A 16,244-nucleotide genomic window follows, 5' to 3' on the forward strand; every position below is an offset into this window, starting at 1 on the left:
ATTACCATCTCCTTTTGCTTTGTACCATCATACCTTTTGTCATTTAATCTTTCCTGCCTTTCACCCGATCACAGACCTTCCCTTTTGTTCTTTCCTCCCCTCCCCGCTTTCCCTGAACTTGCTTAAAATCTGTTACATCTCTAACTTTTTCCAGTTCTGACGAAGGGTCATCGACCTGAAACTTTAACTCTGTTTCTCTCGCCACAGATGCTGCCTGACCTGCTGAGTATTTCCAGCATTTTCTGTTTTTATTTCAGATTTCCAGTATTTTGCTTTTGTAACAAAGCTCCCTTGCTCTGTTCATCGCTCCTTCTGCCATGGTACTTATGGGCCTAATTCTTGCTATGTTTTTATTCATAATCTCAGCCAATGTCTATTATCTCTCCACTGTCCACAAAAAACTCACTTTTGAAATATAGCACTATGAAATGTATTAATCAACAAAACAAATCCAATGTTCAAATAGATCAAATAACATTCATCAAAATTCGAAAGACTTTAAAATTCAAGAGAACTTCATTGAAATGAAACTCGTTTTTAACTGCATTCAAATTATTTCACCAGACTCTGAAACTTTTCGCATTTTTATAGCAACCCTTTGTCAACTGTGGGTCTCTGTCTTCATCGTGTCTCAAAACCCTTATTCACTCTAATCTATTTCCTTTTTTATTTGCATGGTGATATCAACCCATTAGTTCCACTCTTGTATATTTTAGTTCTATTCTTTCTTATTTTTGATATCATCTTCAGTTCACTCCTCATCTCCATTCTCTATATATCTTTTCTATCTATTTCCTTTTCATGTGCTCTGTCCCTTCCCCCTCTTCCCATGTGAGGGAGAACTTCCACATCTCTCAGATGATTTCATTTAGCTGTACAGATCAAACGCCTGAGGCCACAGCAAACATATTACATAGGATTACATAGGATATACGGCACAGAAACATAACATTCGGCCCAACCAGTCTATGCCGGTGTTTATGCTCCACTCGAGCCTCCTCCCGTCTTTCCTCATCTAAATCTATCAGCATAATCCTCTATTCCCTTCTCCCTCATATGTTGTCCAGCCACCCCTTAAATGCATCTATACTATTTGCTTCAACCACTCCCTGTGGTAGCGAGTTCCACATTCTCACCACTCTTTGGGTAAAGAAGTTTCTTCTGAATTCCCTATTGGATTTCTTGGTGACTATTTTATCTTGATGGCCTCTAGTTATGCTCTTCCCCACAAGTGGAAACATTCTCTCTGTATCCACTATCTCCAAATACTATCTTATACTTCAACGGAATGCTACTCTGAAACATAACAGCAGTGCAGTTAATTGTAATACAAGAATCAATAGCTGTATTAATAATGCAGCCAGCTTCCATAACGGTAAACTGCAACTATGTTTATAAATGTATTATAAAAACATACTGTTTTGAAGAACACTGTACATGAGGTTATAAATATCCAACACACTGATTAAAGCTGTATTTGCATTTATCTTTTTATTAAACTTGGAGCATTACAAACATTTCAAACAGCCTATGAGTAAAGGAAGCTTTACAGCAAATTAACCCTGGACCAAATATTACCTGCTGTTGTTCAGGAAAAAATACTGCAGAGGGAAAATGTTTATATATATTTTTTTAAAGGGGCATGTCCAAGAGTACCAAAGTACCTGAATTAACCACTATCTCTCTCATATATATCTCATTTGGGGGTGGGGTGGTCCACTATATTTCATCAGACCCAGATTTTGCTCTCTGTGAGAGAGGGGCCATTTTCTGCTCAGTGCAGGGGGTGGGGAGGGGTGTGTAGAAAGAGAGCCATACAATTCTAAAGGGAGTGCATGAACAGAGAGACCTGGGGGATATATGTGCTCAAATCGTTGAAGGTGGCAGGGCAGGTTGAGAAAGCTGTTAAAAAAGCATACTCTATCCTGGACTTCATAAATAGAGGCATTGGGCTGGATTTTATCAATGGAGGCGTGTAGGAGGCGGGACTACAACTACACTAGATGCAGGAAGGATGTTCCCGATGGTCGGGGAGTCCAGAACCAGGGGTCACAGTCTAAGGTTAAGTGGTAAGCCATTTAGGACAGAGATGAGGAGGAATTTCTTCACCCAGAGAGTGGTGAACCTGTGGAATTCTCTACCACAGAAGGCAGTTGAGGCCAATTCATTAAATATATTCAAGAAGGAGTTAGATATATTTCTTAAGGCTAAAGGGATCAAGGGATATGGGGAGAAGGCAGGGACAGGGTACTGAGTTTGGATGATCAGCCATGATCTCATTGAATGGCGGAGTAGGCTTGAGGGGCCAAATGGCCTACTCCTGCTCCAACCTTCTATGTTTATATGTTTTGGGGTTGTAGTCCTGCCTCCATCGAGTTGTGGCCAACCCACTCAATTTTCACTTGATTGACCTTGTTGAGCCCACCCAGCGGGCTCAGCAGGCCAATTAAGGGCCACCCGGCAACAGGTGACGTCACAGATTGACATTTCATCTATCAAGAGCTTTTGACAGATGTAATATCAGCGTTTGACAGCTCTTTGAAGCTGTCAAACACTGACAATCTATACTCTAAGTTAATTCCTTCCTCTCAGGCTGATTTAGAGATCTCTCCAGAACAGAAAGCAGAATGCTGTAGATTTTGACAGCTCGCGGCCATTCTGCTTTCTGTGTCGGTGAGATGAGGGACCCCTGAGACCTGAAGGAAGGAAGGCTGCAAAGGTAAGTAAAACTTATTTAAACACTTTACACACACCAAACACACTTACCTCTGCACTCATGCACCCATCACTCACCTGAACACCAGACATCTCGAACCCTCCAAGTCCTTCAGCCCGACGGTCCGCCTCGCTAACTTGGCGTGGTTTGGAGCCGTCGGGAAGCCCACACTTCAGGGCTAAAAATAAGGATTAGGCTAAAAACTGCCTGTTAACTACCTGTTAACAGGCAGTTAATTGGCACTAATCCCCTTCCCGCCTTGGGAAGGTCGGGTACCCGGCTCCTGTGAAATGGGCATGGAGGCGGGTTGGGGGCAGGATGGGTTCGTGCCCCCAGATTTCATGATTTTAGCCCCCCACACGCCTCCAATCCCGCCTCAATGGCCCGATGAAATTCGAGCCCCTAGAGTACAAAATCAAGGAAGTTATGATGAACATTTATAAAACACTGGTTCGGCCTCAACTGGTGTATTGTGTCCAATTCTGGGCACTACACTTTAGGAAGGATGTGAAGGCCTTAGAGAGAGTGCAGAAAAGATTTATAAGAATGGTTCCAGGGATGAGGGCCTTCATTTACATGGGTAGACTGGAGAAGGTGGGGTTGTTCTCCTTAGAGCAGAGAAGGTTGAAAGGCGAATTGATAGAGGTGTTCAAAAATCAGCGCGGTCTAGACAGAGTAGATAGAGAGAAACTGTTCCCATTGGCGGAAGGGCCAAGAGCCAGAGGACACAGATTTAAGGTGATTGGCAGGAGAACCAAAGGCAACATGAGGAATACTTTTTTTATGCAGTGAGTGGTTATGATCTGGAATGCACTGCCTGAAAGGGTGGTGGAGGCAGATTCAATCATAACTTTCAAAAGGGAATTGGATAAGTACCTGAAGGAAAAAAAATTGCAGGGCTACGGGGGAAAGGGCGGGGGAGTGGGACTAGCTGAAGTGCTCTTGCAGAGAGCCGGCACGGGCTCGACGGGATGAATGGCATCTTTCTGTGCTGTAACCATTCAATGATTCTGCAGCTCATGGGGAGGGGGTATTGGTCTAGGCCACTTTTTACATTGTTCCAAGACTCAATCTTCTAACACTTACTGAAAATGTACTCCCTTTCTGTACACTGAGAATCCATGTTGGCCCATACATCGCACTCCACACATATTGTGAGGGTTCCCTGCGCTGCCACCTCTCTGTGTCTGACTTTAAAATGTTGATAGTGTTAGCCTGGATTTCCACTAGCACCAAGAATCAAACAGCAGCTGCTCACTTCACACAGGTGTTAATATTAGAAAAAGTCCTGTCAAGCTTCACCTCAAGACTGTGGCACACTCTCCCACTCATAAGTTTTGCAGGGAATTCAGCCTGTTTATGGAACCTCCCTTTTTATCGTAAAGACAAGTATTGGGACAAAGCCTGAACTGTAACAACTGCATTGCAGCTTGCAAGAAAATCATCCATGAAATGTTTGCATGAGAAACGACAGTCTTTCTGAATCCTGACTACCATCAGAATATATTGTTCGTCTATTTTTACATTACACCCAAATCCTTAACAAATTAACAGGTTATCTCATTCATCATAGAGTCATCGGGGGAAAAATTCAGTTGTTTGCGCCTCCCGTTAGCGCCTTAAGAGGGCGCTAATGGGGCGCAAAGTAATTAGCGCCCGGGTGCCGCGATGTTTGCGCCGCTCGCGAAATTAACTAGACAATTTGCGGTGGCAGATTGTGATGTCAGTCGAGTGCGCAACATCCTGTTAGCGCCCCGGACCGGAAATTGAGTGGCGCCCCCTGCCTTACCGCCTGCCGCTAGCAAGGACAGGTTGAGGGGAGCGTTATGTTGTCAGAAAGGGACTAGGGGAGCGCTATTTAAAGGCGACCGCTTCCTGCCTTTTTTTGTCGGTGACATTTTTGCACCACGCATTCTGAGAGAGAGAGAGAGACTTCTGGAGAGATTCAACGCTGTGTGAAGGAGTTTTGGGTACTCAGCAGCACTTTGCAGGTTCATTTTGATTTGATCTTCCTTGCATCAATTTAGAAGAGATTATGGGGGTTACACCCTGAGATCTTTCCCTGGGCCTCTCCATTGTTCTTTCCAGCAGATTTGATGTACAGGTCACTCCAGGCCGAGATTCAAGGCTGCAATGAGCAGGGTGTGGATGGAGTGCAAGATCGACCCTCCCCTTTAAGAACTGGCCGGCACCAATGTGTCTGTGTTCCATTGCTGGCTGACATCACATGGGCTTCACCAGCACTCTGAGGTAGCGCCATGCTCCTCGGCGTTAGCACCTTAAGACAGGTGTGCAGCACCTGATTTAGCGCTCCAATCACCTCCAGGGGCGATAGAAGCCAAGTTTGCAGTAGGAGGCGATAATTAGCGCCAGGCGCTAAACTTTGCGCCCGGCTGATAATTGCGCCCCAAATGGGGCGATACCGAAGTTCTCCCCCATAGAGTTATACAGCACAGAAAGAGGCCCTTTGGCCCATCGTGTCTGCGCCAGCTATCAAGCCCTGTCTATTCTAATCCTATTTTCCAGCACTTGGTCCGTAGCCTTGTATGCTATGGCGTTTCAAGTGCTCATCTAAATGCTTCTTGAATGTTGTGAGGGTTCCTGCCTCTACCACCCTTTCAGGCAGTGAGTTCCAGATTCCAATCACCCTCTGGGTGAAAAAGTTTTTCCTCAAATCCCCTCTAAACCTCCTGCCCCTTACCTTGAAACTATGCCCCTTGGTTATTGACCCCTCTACTAAGGGGAAAAGTTCCTTTCTATCTACCCTATCTATGCCCCTCATAATTTTGTACACCTCAATCGGGTCCCCCCTCAGCCTTCTCTGCTCTAAGGAAAACAACCCCAGCCTGTCCAGTCTCTCTTCATACCTGAAGCGCTCCAGCACAGGTAACATCCTGGTGAATCTCATCTGCACCCTCTCCAATGCAATCACATCCCTCCTATTGTGTGGTGACCAGAACTGCACACCGTATTCCAGCTGTGGCCTAACTAACGTTTTATACAGCTCCCTCATAACCTCCCTGCTCTTATATTCTATGCCTCGGCTAATGAAGGCAAGTATCCCCATATGCCTTTTTAACCACCTTATCGACCTGTCCTGCTGCCTTCAGGGATCTATATACATGCACACCAAGGTCCCTCTGATCCTCTGTCTTTCCTAGGATCCTACCTTTCATTGTGTATTCCCTTGCCTTGTTTGTCCTCCCAAAATGCATCACCTGACACTTTTCAGGGTTAAATTCCATTTGCCACTGTTCTGCCTATCGAACCATCCCATCTATATCGTCCTGTAGCCTGAGACATCCCTCCTCGCTATTTAGCACTCCACCATTTTTCGTGGCATCTGCGAACTTACTGATCATACCTCCTACATTCATATCTAAATCATTAATGTACACTACAAACAGCAAAGGACCCAGCACTGATCCCTGTGCTACACCACTGGACACAGGCTTCCAGTCACAAAAACAACCTTCGACCATCACCCTCTGCCTCCTGCCATTAAGCCAATTGTGGATCTAATGTGCCAAATTGCCCTGGATCCCATGGGCTCTTACCTTCTTGACCAGTCTCCCATGTGAGAATTTGTCAAAAGCCTTACTGAAGTCCATGTGGACTACATCAACTGCACTACCCTCATCCACACACCTAGTCACCCCCACAAATATTCAATCAAATTGGTCAGACATGATTTCCCCCTAACAAAGCCATGCTGACTATCCCTGATTAATCCCCGCCTCTCCAAGTGGAGACTAATTCTGTCCCTCAGAATTTTTTCCAATAATTTCCCTACCACTGATTTAGGCTCACTGGCCTGTAATTCCCTGGTTTATCCCTACTACCCTTCTTGAACAATGGTACTACGTTAGCTGTTCTCCAGTCCTCTGGTACATCCCCTATGGCCAGAGAGGTTCTGAAAATTTGTGTCAGAGCCCCTGCAATCTCCTCCCTTGCCTCACACAGCAGCCTGGATTACATCCCGTCGGGCCTGGGGAGTTATCCACTTTTAAGCCCGCTAAAACCGCTAGTACCTCCTCCCTCTCAATGTTAATTTGTTCAAGTATATCACAATCCCCCTGCCTGATTTCTATGCCTACATCACCCTTCTCCATAGTGAACACAGATGCAAAATATTCATTTAAAACCTCACCTACATCTTCCGGCTCTGCACACAGATTGCCACTTTGGTCCCTAATGGGTCCTACTCTTTCCCTGGTTATCCTCTTGCCCTTAATATACTTATAAAACACCTTGGGATTTTCCTTTATTTTGCCTGCCGGTGTTTTTTCCATGCCCCCTCTTCGCTCTCCTAATTTCTTTTTTAAGTACCCCCCTGCACTTTCTATACTCCTCTAGGGCTTCCACTGTTTTTAGTCCTTTGTATCTGCCAAAAGCCTCCCTTTTTTTCCTAATCCACTCTTGTATATCCCTTGACATCCAGGGTTTCCTGGGCTTGTTGATCCCACCCTTGACCATTACAGGAACATGTTGGCGTTGTACTCTCTCTATTTCCTTTCTGAAAGACTCCCATTGCTCTGATGTGGATTTTCCTACAAGTAGCTGATCCCGGTCCATTTTGGCCAGATCCTGCCTTATCATATTAAAATCGCCCTTCCCCCAATTTAGAACCTTTATTTCTGATCCATCTTTGCCCTTTTCCATGACTACCTTAAATCTCACCGAATTATGGTCACTGTCACCAAAATGCTCTCCTACTGACACTTCTACCACTTGCCCGGCTACATTCCCTAGATTTAGGTCCAGTACTACCTCCTCTCTTGTAGGACTTTCTGCATGCTGGTTCAAAAAGCTCTCCTGGATGCACTTTAAGAATTCCGCACCCTCTACGCCTTTCACACTCTGACTATCCCAGTTAATATTGGGGAAGTTGAAATCCCCTACTATTATTACCCTATTATTTCTACACTTCTCTGAGATTTGCCTACATATCTGTTCCTCTATCTCCCCCTGACTGTTTGGGGTCCTATAGTACACTCCCAGCAAAGTGCTTGCCCCCTTTTTGTTTTTAAGTTCTACCCATATGGCTTCATTAGAGGAACCTGCTAAGATATCATCCCTCCTTATCATCATTAGGCACAAATTTAGAAATACAAACTTTATTCAGCAATAACAATCTTTCATTTGCATTTTAATCAATTTATAAATAGCTTACTGCAATTTGATTCATCAGACCCATCTGCACAGTCATGGTCCTTGTCACAGACCCATTCTTCAGGAATGCAGCGCTTGGTTACAGCACACTGGAACTGGTTTGGAGAACAGGTAACTTCAGCTAAGGACAAAGTTAAAAATGTTCTGTTAGACTGTTAATAGTAAAATTAAATGTAAGCAAAAGCTTCTTACTAATGCATGGCAATATTTGATTCAACCTTGGCTCCTGAACATGCCATGATTTATTAAAGTTCTTACTCTATTGAAAAACATTATATTTAAATTAAAACTACCTATCACTTTGAAAATTTATAAATAATAGAGTTATAGAGCACCATCTAAATTGCAGACTTGTAGTTCTGAAAAATGACATTCAAACTAAGTTTAACAATAACTAATATACATACTAATTGCCCAAATTAGACCATGCATTTTAAACCAATTTTTAACCAACTTCAACTATAAATAATTTGATTGATGAGTTTCTTTAGCAGCTTCCATCTTATTCATCGTATCAGCAAAATGGCTTGGTATTTACTTTGAATGCTGAATATAAAGTAGGATGAGGAAATAGTTGTGAAACACAACTAAAATACTGGCATAGTCCTCAAAATGGCTTTCAAGTGGCAAATTTTGACAGATTGAATTAGATCACATATTAAAACATTAATTGAACTGAAGCAGGCATTGCTAAATGTCCTGATTTTAGATCTTAAAATGATTACTGATTATGGGAACTGAAAATGCATTAAAAGTAAAAACATTTATAAAAGTGTGTTACTCTATCTGCAATTGTACATAGATAGATTCATATTTTATACGACAAGCAAATAATTTCTGTTGTACAATCATAACTATATTATCCATCAACCCCAGTCAATATCACTACTTGCAAGAACTGTAAAATCTATCAGCTGGTACAGGAAAAGTAATTAATTCTATTAACTAGAAAACACTTGCAAATAAGGTGGATGAACTGAAGTTGTTGTTGAACACATGGGAGTACGATATTGTTGCTATCACGGAGACATGGTTGAGGGAGGGTCAGGACTGGCAGCTCAATATTCCGGGGTATAGAATCTTCAGGCGAGACAGAGGGGGGTGTAAAAGGGGAGGGGGTGTTGCAATATTAATTAAGGAGTCAATTACTGCTGTAAGGAGGGATGATATATTAGCGGGTTCCTCTAATGAGGCCATATGGGTAGAACTTAAAAACAAAAAGGGGGCAAGCACTTTGCTGGGAGTGTACTATAGGCCCCCAAACAGTCAGGGGGAGATAGAGGAACAGATATGTAGGCAAATCTCAGAAAAGTACGAAAATAATAGGGTAATAATAGTGGGGGATTTCAACTTCCCCAATATTAATTGGGATAGTCAGAGTGTGAAAGGCTTAGAGGGTGCAGAATTCTTAAAGTGCATCCAGGAGAGCTTTTTGAGCCAACATGTAGAAAGTCCTACAAGAGAGGGGGCGGTACTGGACCTAATTCTGGGGAATGTAGCCGGGCAAGTGGTGGAAGTGTCAGTAGGAGAGCATTTTGGCGACAGTGACCACAATTCGGTGAGATTTAAGGTGGTCATGGAAAAAGACAAAGACGGCCCGGAAATAAGGGTTCTAAATTGGGGGAAGGCCGATTTTAATATGATAAGGCAGGATCTGGCCAAATTGGACTGGGAGCAGCTACTTCTAGGAAAATCCGCATCAAAACAGTGGGAGACTTTCAGAAGGGAAATAGAGAGAGTACAACGCCAACATGTTCCTGTAAAGGTCAAGGGTGGGACCAGCAAGCAAAGGGAACCTTGGATGACAAGGGATATACAAAAATGCATTCGAAATAAAAGGGGGGCTTTTGGCAGTTACAAAAGACTAAAGACGGAAGAAGCCCTAGAGGAGTATAAAAAATGCAGGGGCATACTTAAAAAAGAAATTAGGAGGGCGAGGAGGGGCCATGAAATAACACTGGCGAGCAAAATAAAGGAAAATCCTAAGATGTTTTATAAGTATATTAAGGGCAAGAGGATAACCAGGGAAAGGGTAGGGCCCATTAGGGACCAAAGTGGCAATCTGTGTGTAGAGCCAGATGATGTAGGCGGGGTTTTAAATGAATTTTTTGCATCTGTGTTCACTATGGAGAAAGACGATGCAGACATAGAAATCGGGCAAGGGGGCTGTGACATACTTGAACATATTAGCATCGAGAGGGAGGAGGTGCTAGCGGTTTTAGCAGGCCAAAAAGTGGATAAATCCCCAGGCCCGGACGAGATGTATCCCAGGCTGCTGTGGGAGGCAAAGGAGGAGATTGCAGGGGCTCTGACACAAATTTTCAGAACCTCTCTGGCCACAGGGGATGTACCAGAGGACTGGAGAACAGCTAACGTAGTACCATTATTCAAGAAGGGTAGCAGGGATAAACCAGGGAATTACAGGCCAGTGAGCCTAACATCTGTGGTAGGGAAATTATTGGAAAAAATTCTGAGGGACAAAATTAGTCTCCACTTGGAGAGGCAAGGATTAATCGGGGATAGTCAGCATGGCTTTGTCAAGGGTAAATCATGTCTGACAAATCTGATTGAATTTTTCGAGGGGGTGGATGAGGGAAATGCTGTGGATGTGGTTTACATGGACTTCAGTAAAGCTTTTGACAAAGTCCCGCATAGGAGACTGGTCAAGAAGGTAAGAGCCCATGGGATCCAGGGTGCCTTGGCGTGTTGGATCCTAAACTGGCTGAGTGGCAGGAGGCAGAGGGTGATGGTCGAAGGTTGCTTTTGTGACTGGAAGCCTGTGTCCAGTGGGGTACCTCAGGGATCGGTGCTGGGTCCCTTGTTGTTTGTGATCTACATAAATGATTTGGATGAGAATGTAAAAGGTATGATCAGTAAGTTCGCAGATGACACGAAAATTGCTGGGGTGGTAAATTGTGAGGAGGAAAGCATCAGGCTACAGGACGATATAAACGGGTTGGTCAGATGGGCGGAAAAGTGGCAAATGGAATTTAACCCTGAAAAGTGCGAGGTGATGCATTTTGGACGGACAAATAAGGCAAGGGAATACACAATGAGTGGTAGGACCCTAGGAAGTACAGAGGGTCAGAGGGACCTTGGTGTACATGTACATAGATCCCTGAAGGCAGCGGAACAGGTAGATAAGGTGGTTAAAAAGGCATATGGGATACTTGCCTTCATTAGCCGAGGCATAGAATATAAGAGCAGGGAGGTTATGATGGAGCTGTACAAAACGCTGGTGAGGCCACAGCTGGAGTACTGTGTGCAGTTCTGGTCGCCTCACTATAGGAAGGATGTGATTGCTTTGGAGAGGGTGCAGAGAAGATTCACCAGGATGTTACCTGGGATGGAGCGCCTCAGCTATGAAGAGAGGCTGGACAGGCTGGGGTTGTTTTCCTTGGAGCAAAGAAGGCTGAGGGGGGACCTGATTGAGGTGTACAAAATGATGAGGGGCATAGATAGGGTAGATAAAGAGGAACTTTTCCCCTTAGTAGGGGGGTCAATAACAAGGGGGCATAGATTCAGGGTAAGGGGCAGGAGATTTAGAGGGGATTTGAGGAGGAACTTTTTCACCCAGAGGGTGGTTGGAATGTGGAACTCAATGCCTGAAAGGGTGGTAGAGGCAGGAACCCTCACAACATTCAAGAAGCATTTGGATGAGCACTTGAAATGCCATTGCATACAAGGCTATGGACCAAATGCTGGAAAATGGGATTAGACTGGACAGGGATGGATGGGCGGCGCAGACACGATGGGCCGAAGGACCTCTTTCTGTGCTGTAAAACTCTATGACTTTAAAGTAGAGATCTAGGTATTCATTATTAAATGCATTATAGGCACATAATATGGATGAATTAAATGTCTTGGTTCATAAAAGATTTCATTAGATTTTCTTTCAAACAAAGAGATTTGTATTGGTCAAGATATGGCCTTGGAAATTCTCTAGCTACAGGTGGATTAAAGCATCAAGCAGCATTGAGATTCATTGCAGGGAATATCTGATTCAGAATATCAGGATCCTTTTAAAATTTTCAGGAATGCTAGTCAGGAACAGTCATAATATTGGGAAAAACTGGCAGATTTCTTTTACAGAGACCTGTTGGTAAAAGAATAGATAATTAAATACATTGTGCTACATGTGAGAGGATATTTAAACGTATTCTTTACTAAACCAGGATTCTTCCTTCCAATTTTCTTTCTGCTGTGGAAAGCGGTGAAACATGTTGAAATACAGTTTGCTCAGTGCCAGTCATTCAGTACCTCATCCAAGTAGCCATTCTTTATGCAAACCTAGGCAATGAGTTGGCGGGATATTAATGGAGGAGGGCCTCGTAGCCAAGTCTAATGCCATTCATACTTTCCAACCGGAATCAGAAATGGAAATCCTGGCTAACTTTCCCCCTCCGCCAGCAAGAGTTACTGGCCAGGGTTTTACCTCTTCTGAGCTTGTGACTTTCTGACCATTAAAGTGAATGGGTAAAATGAGCAGAAGCAGAAATCCCTAGCTACTGAGCCTATTGTAGCAGCCTATCTCTGACAAAACTGCTAACTCGCAAGAACTGACCTTGGGATAGCCCTGATCTATATTACTCAGTTCCACACCATGCAGTATATTTACGACTGAGCCACTGGGAGAGCCTTGGCTAGGATTCATTAATATGCAAGATACATTATCTTCAAAAGCTGAATTTTAAAACTCACGGCAATCACTTTCATCCTCTCCATCACCACAGTTATCTTGACCATTACATCTGAAGATGACAGGAATGCAGCGCCTCTTCTGTGAACACTTAAACTGACTTGGAAGGCAAACATGTGTCTCTAAAGAATTAAGAATAAAGACAATGTGCTCAATATTCATAATTGAAATCATGCACATGACAAATATTCTGAAGGTAAAGCTACGCAATCCTAATACGGTACTTACCACAGTTTGCTTCATCTGAATTATCCCCACAGTCATTTTCACCATCGCAGATGAAGGCAGGCTTAGTGCATATTCCAGTGCCGCACTGAAATTGCCCTGGCCTGCATTTAAATTCAGCTGGGAAGTTCAAAGAAGTGTTACTTATAGAAAGAAGGAACTATAGTTAATTTGTGATAGATATTGAATGATTACTCCGCTAATTAAAAAGGTAAGGGAAACATGCGAAGGAGTTGTAACCGACTTCTCTTATCTGCCGAATTATTACTACAATGTTTTACACGGTTCATAAAAGGAACAATATGGTCTCACTTACAACTGCTGCAATCTGTTTAATTAAGGAACATGTTAACGTTTTGACACTTTCACACCATTGTTGGCACCACAGACAGTAATAGCTGCACATAAGGAGCAGGACAATACACCACCTTTCCAGGGAGGGTAATTTTCTTCTATTAGCAAATAGCCTTATTTGATATTCTTCAGATATGGTATAGATTGAACACCAGACAACATTAAAGACAAATAATTATTGGTGACAAAATGATTAAAAATACTCACGACAGTATTCAGGTTCATCCGATCCATCTCCACAGTCATCTTCTGTATCACATTTCCACCAGAATGGAATGCATTTGTCATTGCTACAGACGAACTGTTGAGACAGTATTACAAACATACTGTACCATACTATTTAGGCCATAAATGAAAGACATATTTATTGCTACACTATGTAAAGAATAAGCAACAACTGGACAAAAAATTGAAATATGGGGCATTATTAAGTGGCATTCCTTGACCATTAATACCTGTTCTCACTCAGTTACTAGGTTGGGAGGAGGGGAAGGTGCAATGTGCTGGAAAGTTGCAGGCCCCGATTTTCCCGAAGGTGCGGGGAATTGTCGAATGTCGGGTTCCGACCCGAATCTAAATGGGTCAGCCAGCTGCACGCAATTTTCCCTCAAGTGGCCAATTAACTTCCAGCGTGTGGGCACCCTTACTAATTGTCCATTTCCAGTCAGAAAGCCCCACAGTGTGATGTCATCATTCGTGGTGCTTTTAAAGTGTCCAGCAAGCTTTTCAGCCTCTGCAGGCTTCCCAACCAGTCTTGCAGAATGGCAAAGGAGCCTGCACCAGCTGCTGCCAGCGGCAGAGGCCGAGCTGCTGCCAAATTTGACAAGACGTGCTCAGGGAGGAAGAAGCCTCCCAAAGAGACCAGGGCTGCCTGGATGGAGGTGGCTGCAGAGGTCAACTCTCGGAGTCACCCGACGGACCTGGATACAGTGCAGGAAGCGCTTCCATGACCTTCACCGTACAGGAAAAGTAAGTATGAAGTTTCCATTACCCTCAACCTGATCCCCATTGCCTTTCCCCAACAGCACTCCGCTTCAGCAATCTCTTCATCCACATCTCACTTCACAGTCACATCCATGCACCCATTCCCTATCTCTCTATGCTCACATTCACGTAACTATTCCACCATGCAGCCCTCACACTGCCTCTCACTCTGATGCTTGGAACACAACTGACAACACACAGGGAGGGCCCTTGGTCTTGCAGCCTCACACCATCTTTGTCTCCTTCTAAGTATCTATGCTATGCAATCTCTACACTCACTCCTGCACTCTCACTCAAACTCCACTTGTCTCCTTCATTGCAAAAGAGAGCTCAGAATAGGAGAGAGCGTGCGAGGACTGGAGGAGGACCACCCTCAATCGCCCACCTGAGCCCCTGGGAGGAAGCTGTGATGGAGATTGCTGGGGCTGTCGTGCCTGTGGATGCTGGGGCAGGAGAGGCAGGAGCAAGCCCGCAAGCTGGTGACAGAATAGTTTCCCATCTCTCTCATTGACATAGCATGAGTTGCTGATATGAGTCTGAAGCCACATCATTTGGACTTATGAGCATCTGCCAAATCCAATGTGCAAGTAGCCTTGGCATCACATCTCTAACTCTTTCCTTTACTCCCCCACAGGACCATCCGGAGCCCCCGTCGCCACTGCCGTGGAGGAAGAGGCTTTGCAGCCAGACTCCTCAGAGGAAGCTCCAGCCTCTGAGGGCACAGCGTCAGCAGAAATAAGCGCACCCAGCACCAGCGCAGACACTCACACCTCGGGGGGGCCTTTGGGACGTAGAGTAATGTTGTCACCTGGTGTTTCACAGCTCACAAGTGAGCATCAGCAGATTATGGAGACAGGGACAGCAGTGGAGAGTCCTCGTCGGAGGGCTCAGCTCAGCTGCATGTCGACCCTATGCCTCTGGGTCCGTCCGCAAGAGAGGAGGTGATGGATCTCCATGTACAGATGCAGGAGTCTCTGGCAGGTTTTGTCTCCAGGGTCGCTGCGAGTGTGGAGCGAATGGAAGAATCCATGGTGAGCATGAGCAGAGCCTTATTGGAGTCATTGGCGCATGAAAGCATCACCATGGAAAGGATGGCTACCTCCGTGGTAAGGTTGGCTACTGACGAGGAGAGGAGGGCTGCGGCCGAGGAGAGGAGGGCTGCGGCCGAGGAGAGGAGGGCTGCGGCCGAGGAGAGGAGGGCTGCGGCCGAGGAGAGGAGGGCTGCGGCCGAGGAGAGGAGGGCTGCGGCCATGGAGGAGCTTAGTCGCCAGGGTATCGAAAACACGGTGAGTGCTCTGAATAGAATGACATCTTTTGAGGAGCGATGGGCATCTATTGAGCACCGAAACCAGACCTTCAGGGAAGTCCCTCTGAGTAGGACTTCCAGTGCAGAGACGGGTCCCCATGGCCCCCCTAATGTGCAGCAAGGTGCTCTCCAGCCACTTGCAGGCGCTGAGGGGGAGCTGACCCATGAGAGGGAGGTTGTTGTCACACCTCAAAGAAGTGGGGGCTCCTCTCCACGCGCTCCCACTTCCATGCCACTTCAGAGCCCTCGGTCAGAGCCCCGCCGGTGTCCACACCCCAGTGAGATAGGAGTCTCAAGCCCTGCACAGCCACAGGAGCAGCAGACTGCTGGCGAGACCTCACAGGCTCGCCACCCCAGAGGACGCCCGCCAAAGGTGTCGAGACAGGTGCAGCAGGAAAGTGAGCAAGGGGCCTCCACATCTGCTGAAGTCACAGGGGTACCACTATGTAGGAGCACGCGTAAGAGAAAAATAAAGCACCACTAATTACAAGGGTAGTCAGTTGGGTGAAAAGTCTTGTAAATAGTTTTAATGCCATCAGTTTCCTGTAGATTAAAAATCTGGTGGCAACTGCTGCAGTTATGGCGTCTGTCATTTGGCGAATGGGGATATCACATAGAGGCCTTAGGATAACTTGCAGATGTCAGCAAGCTGGTCATATAGGTAGAAATGCGTAGGCATGGGCCACTGTCCATGGTCAGTTAAGAAGCAGTGAGGCTGCAGTGTTTGATGTACCAGGCTACGCAAATCTGCCCAGGATGAGAGCGTTCCTTGCATTCCGCCCAGCAAT

General features: G+C 45.2%; 1 protein-coding gene across 1 annotated transcript in view; it reads right to left on the bottom strand.

Moving 5' to 3' along the window:
• LOC147120556 (low-density lipoprotein receptor-related protein 1-like) overlaps positions 1-16,244 on the bottom strand; it is a 2,135,446-nt gene that overhangs the window by 219,166 nt on the left and 1,900,036 nt on the right. The window contains exons 63-66 of the mRNA XM_085986655.1: positions 13,374-13,467; positions 12,816-12,932; positions 12,590-12,709; positions 7,890-8,009 (exon numbers count right to left, since the gene is read on the bottom strand). Of these exons, the coding sequence (XP_085842781.1) occupies positions 7,890-8,009; positions 12,590-12,709; positions 12,816-12,932; positions 13,374-13,467 (451 nt within the window). The remainder of the gene's footprint in view (positions 1-7,889; positions 8,010-12,589; positions 12,710-12,815; positions 12,933-13,373; positions 13,468-16,244) is intronic.

This window comes from Somniosus microcephalus, chromosome 4, assembly GCF_052327205.1.
Source record: "Somniosus microcephalus isolate GS21.2 chromosome 4, FLI_Smic_1.0, whole genome shotgun sequence".
In the NCBI taxonomy this organism is placed as follows: domain Eukaryota; kingdom Metazoa; phylum Chordata; class Chondrichthyes; order Squaliformes; family Somniosidae; genus Somniosus; species Somniosus microcephalus.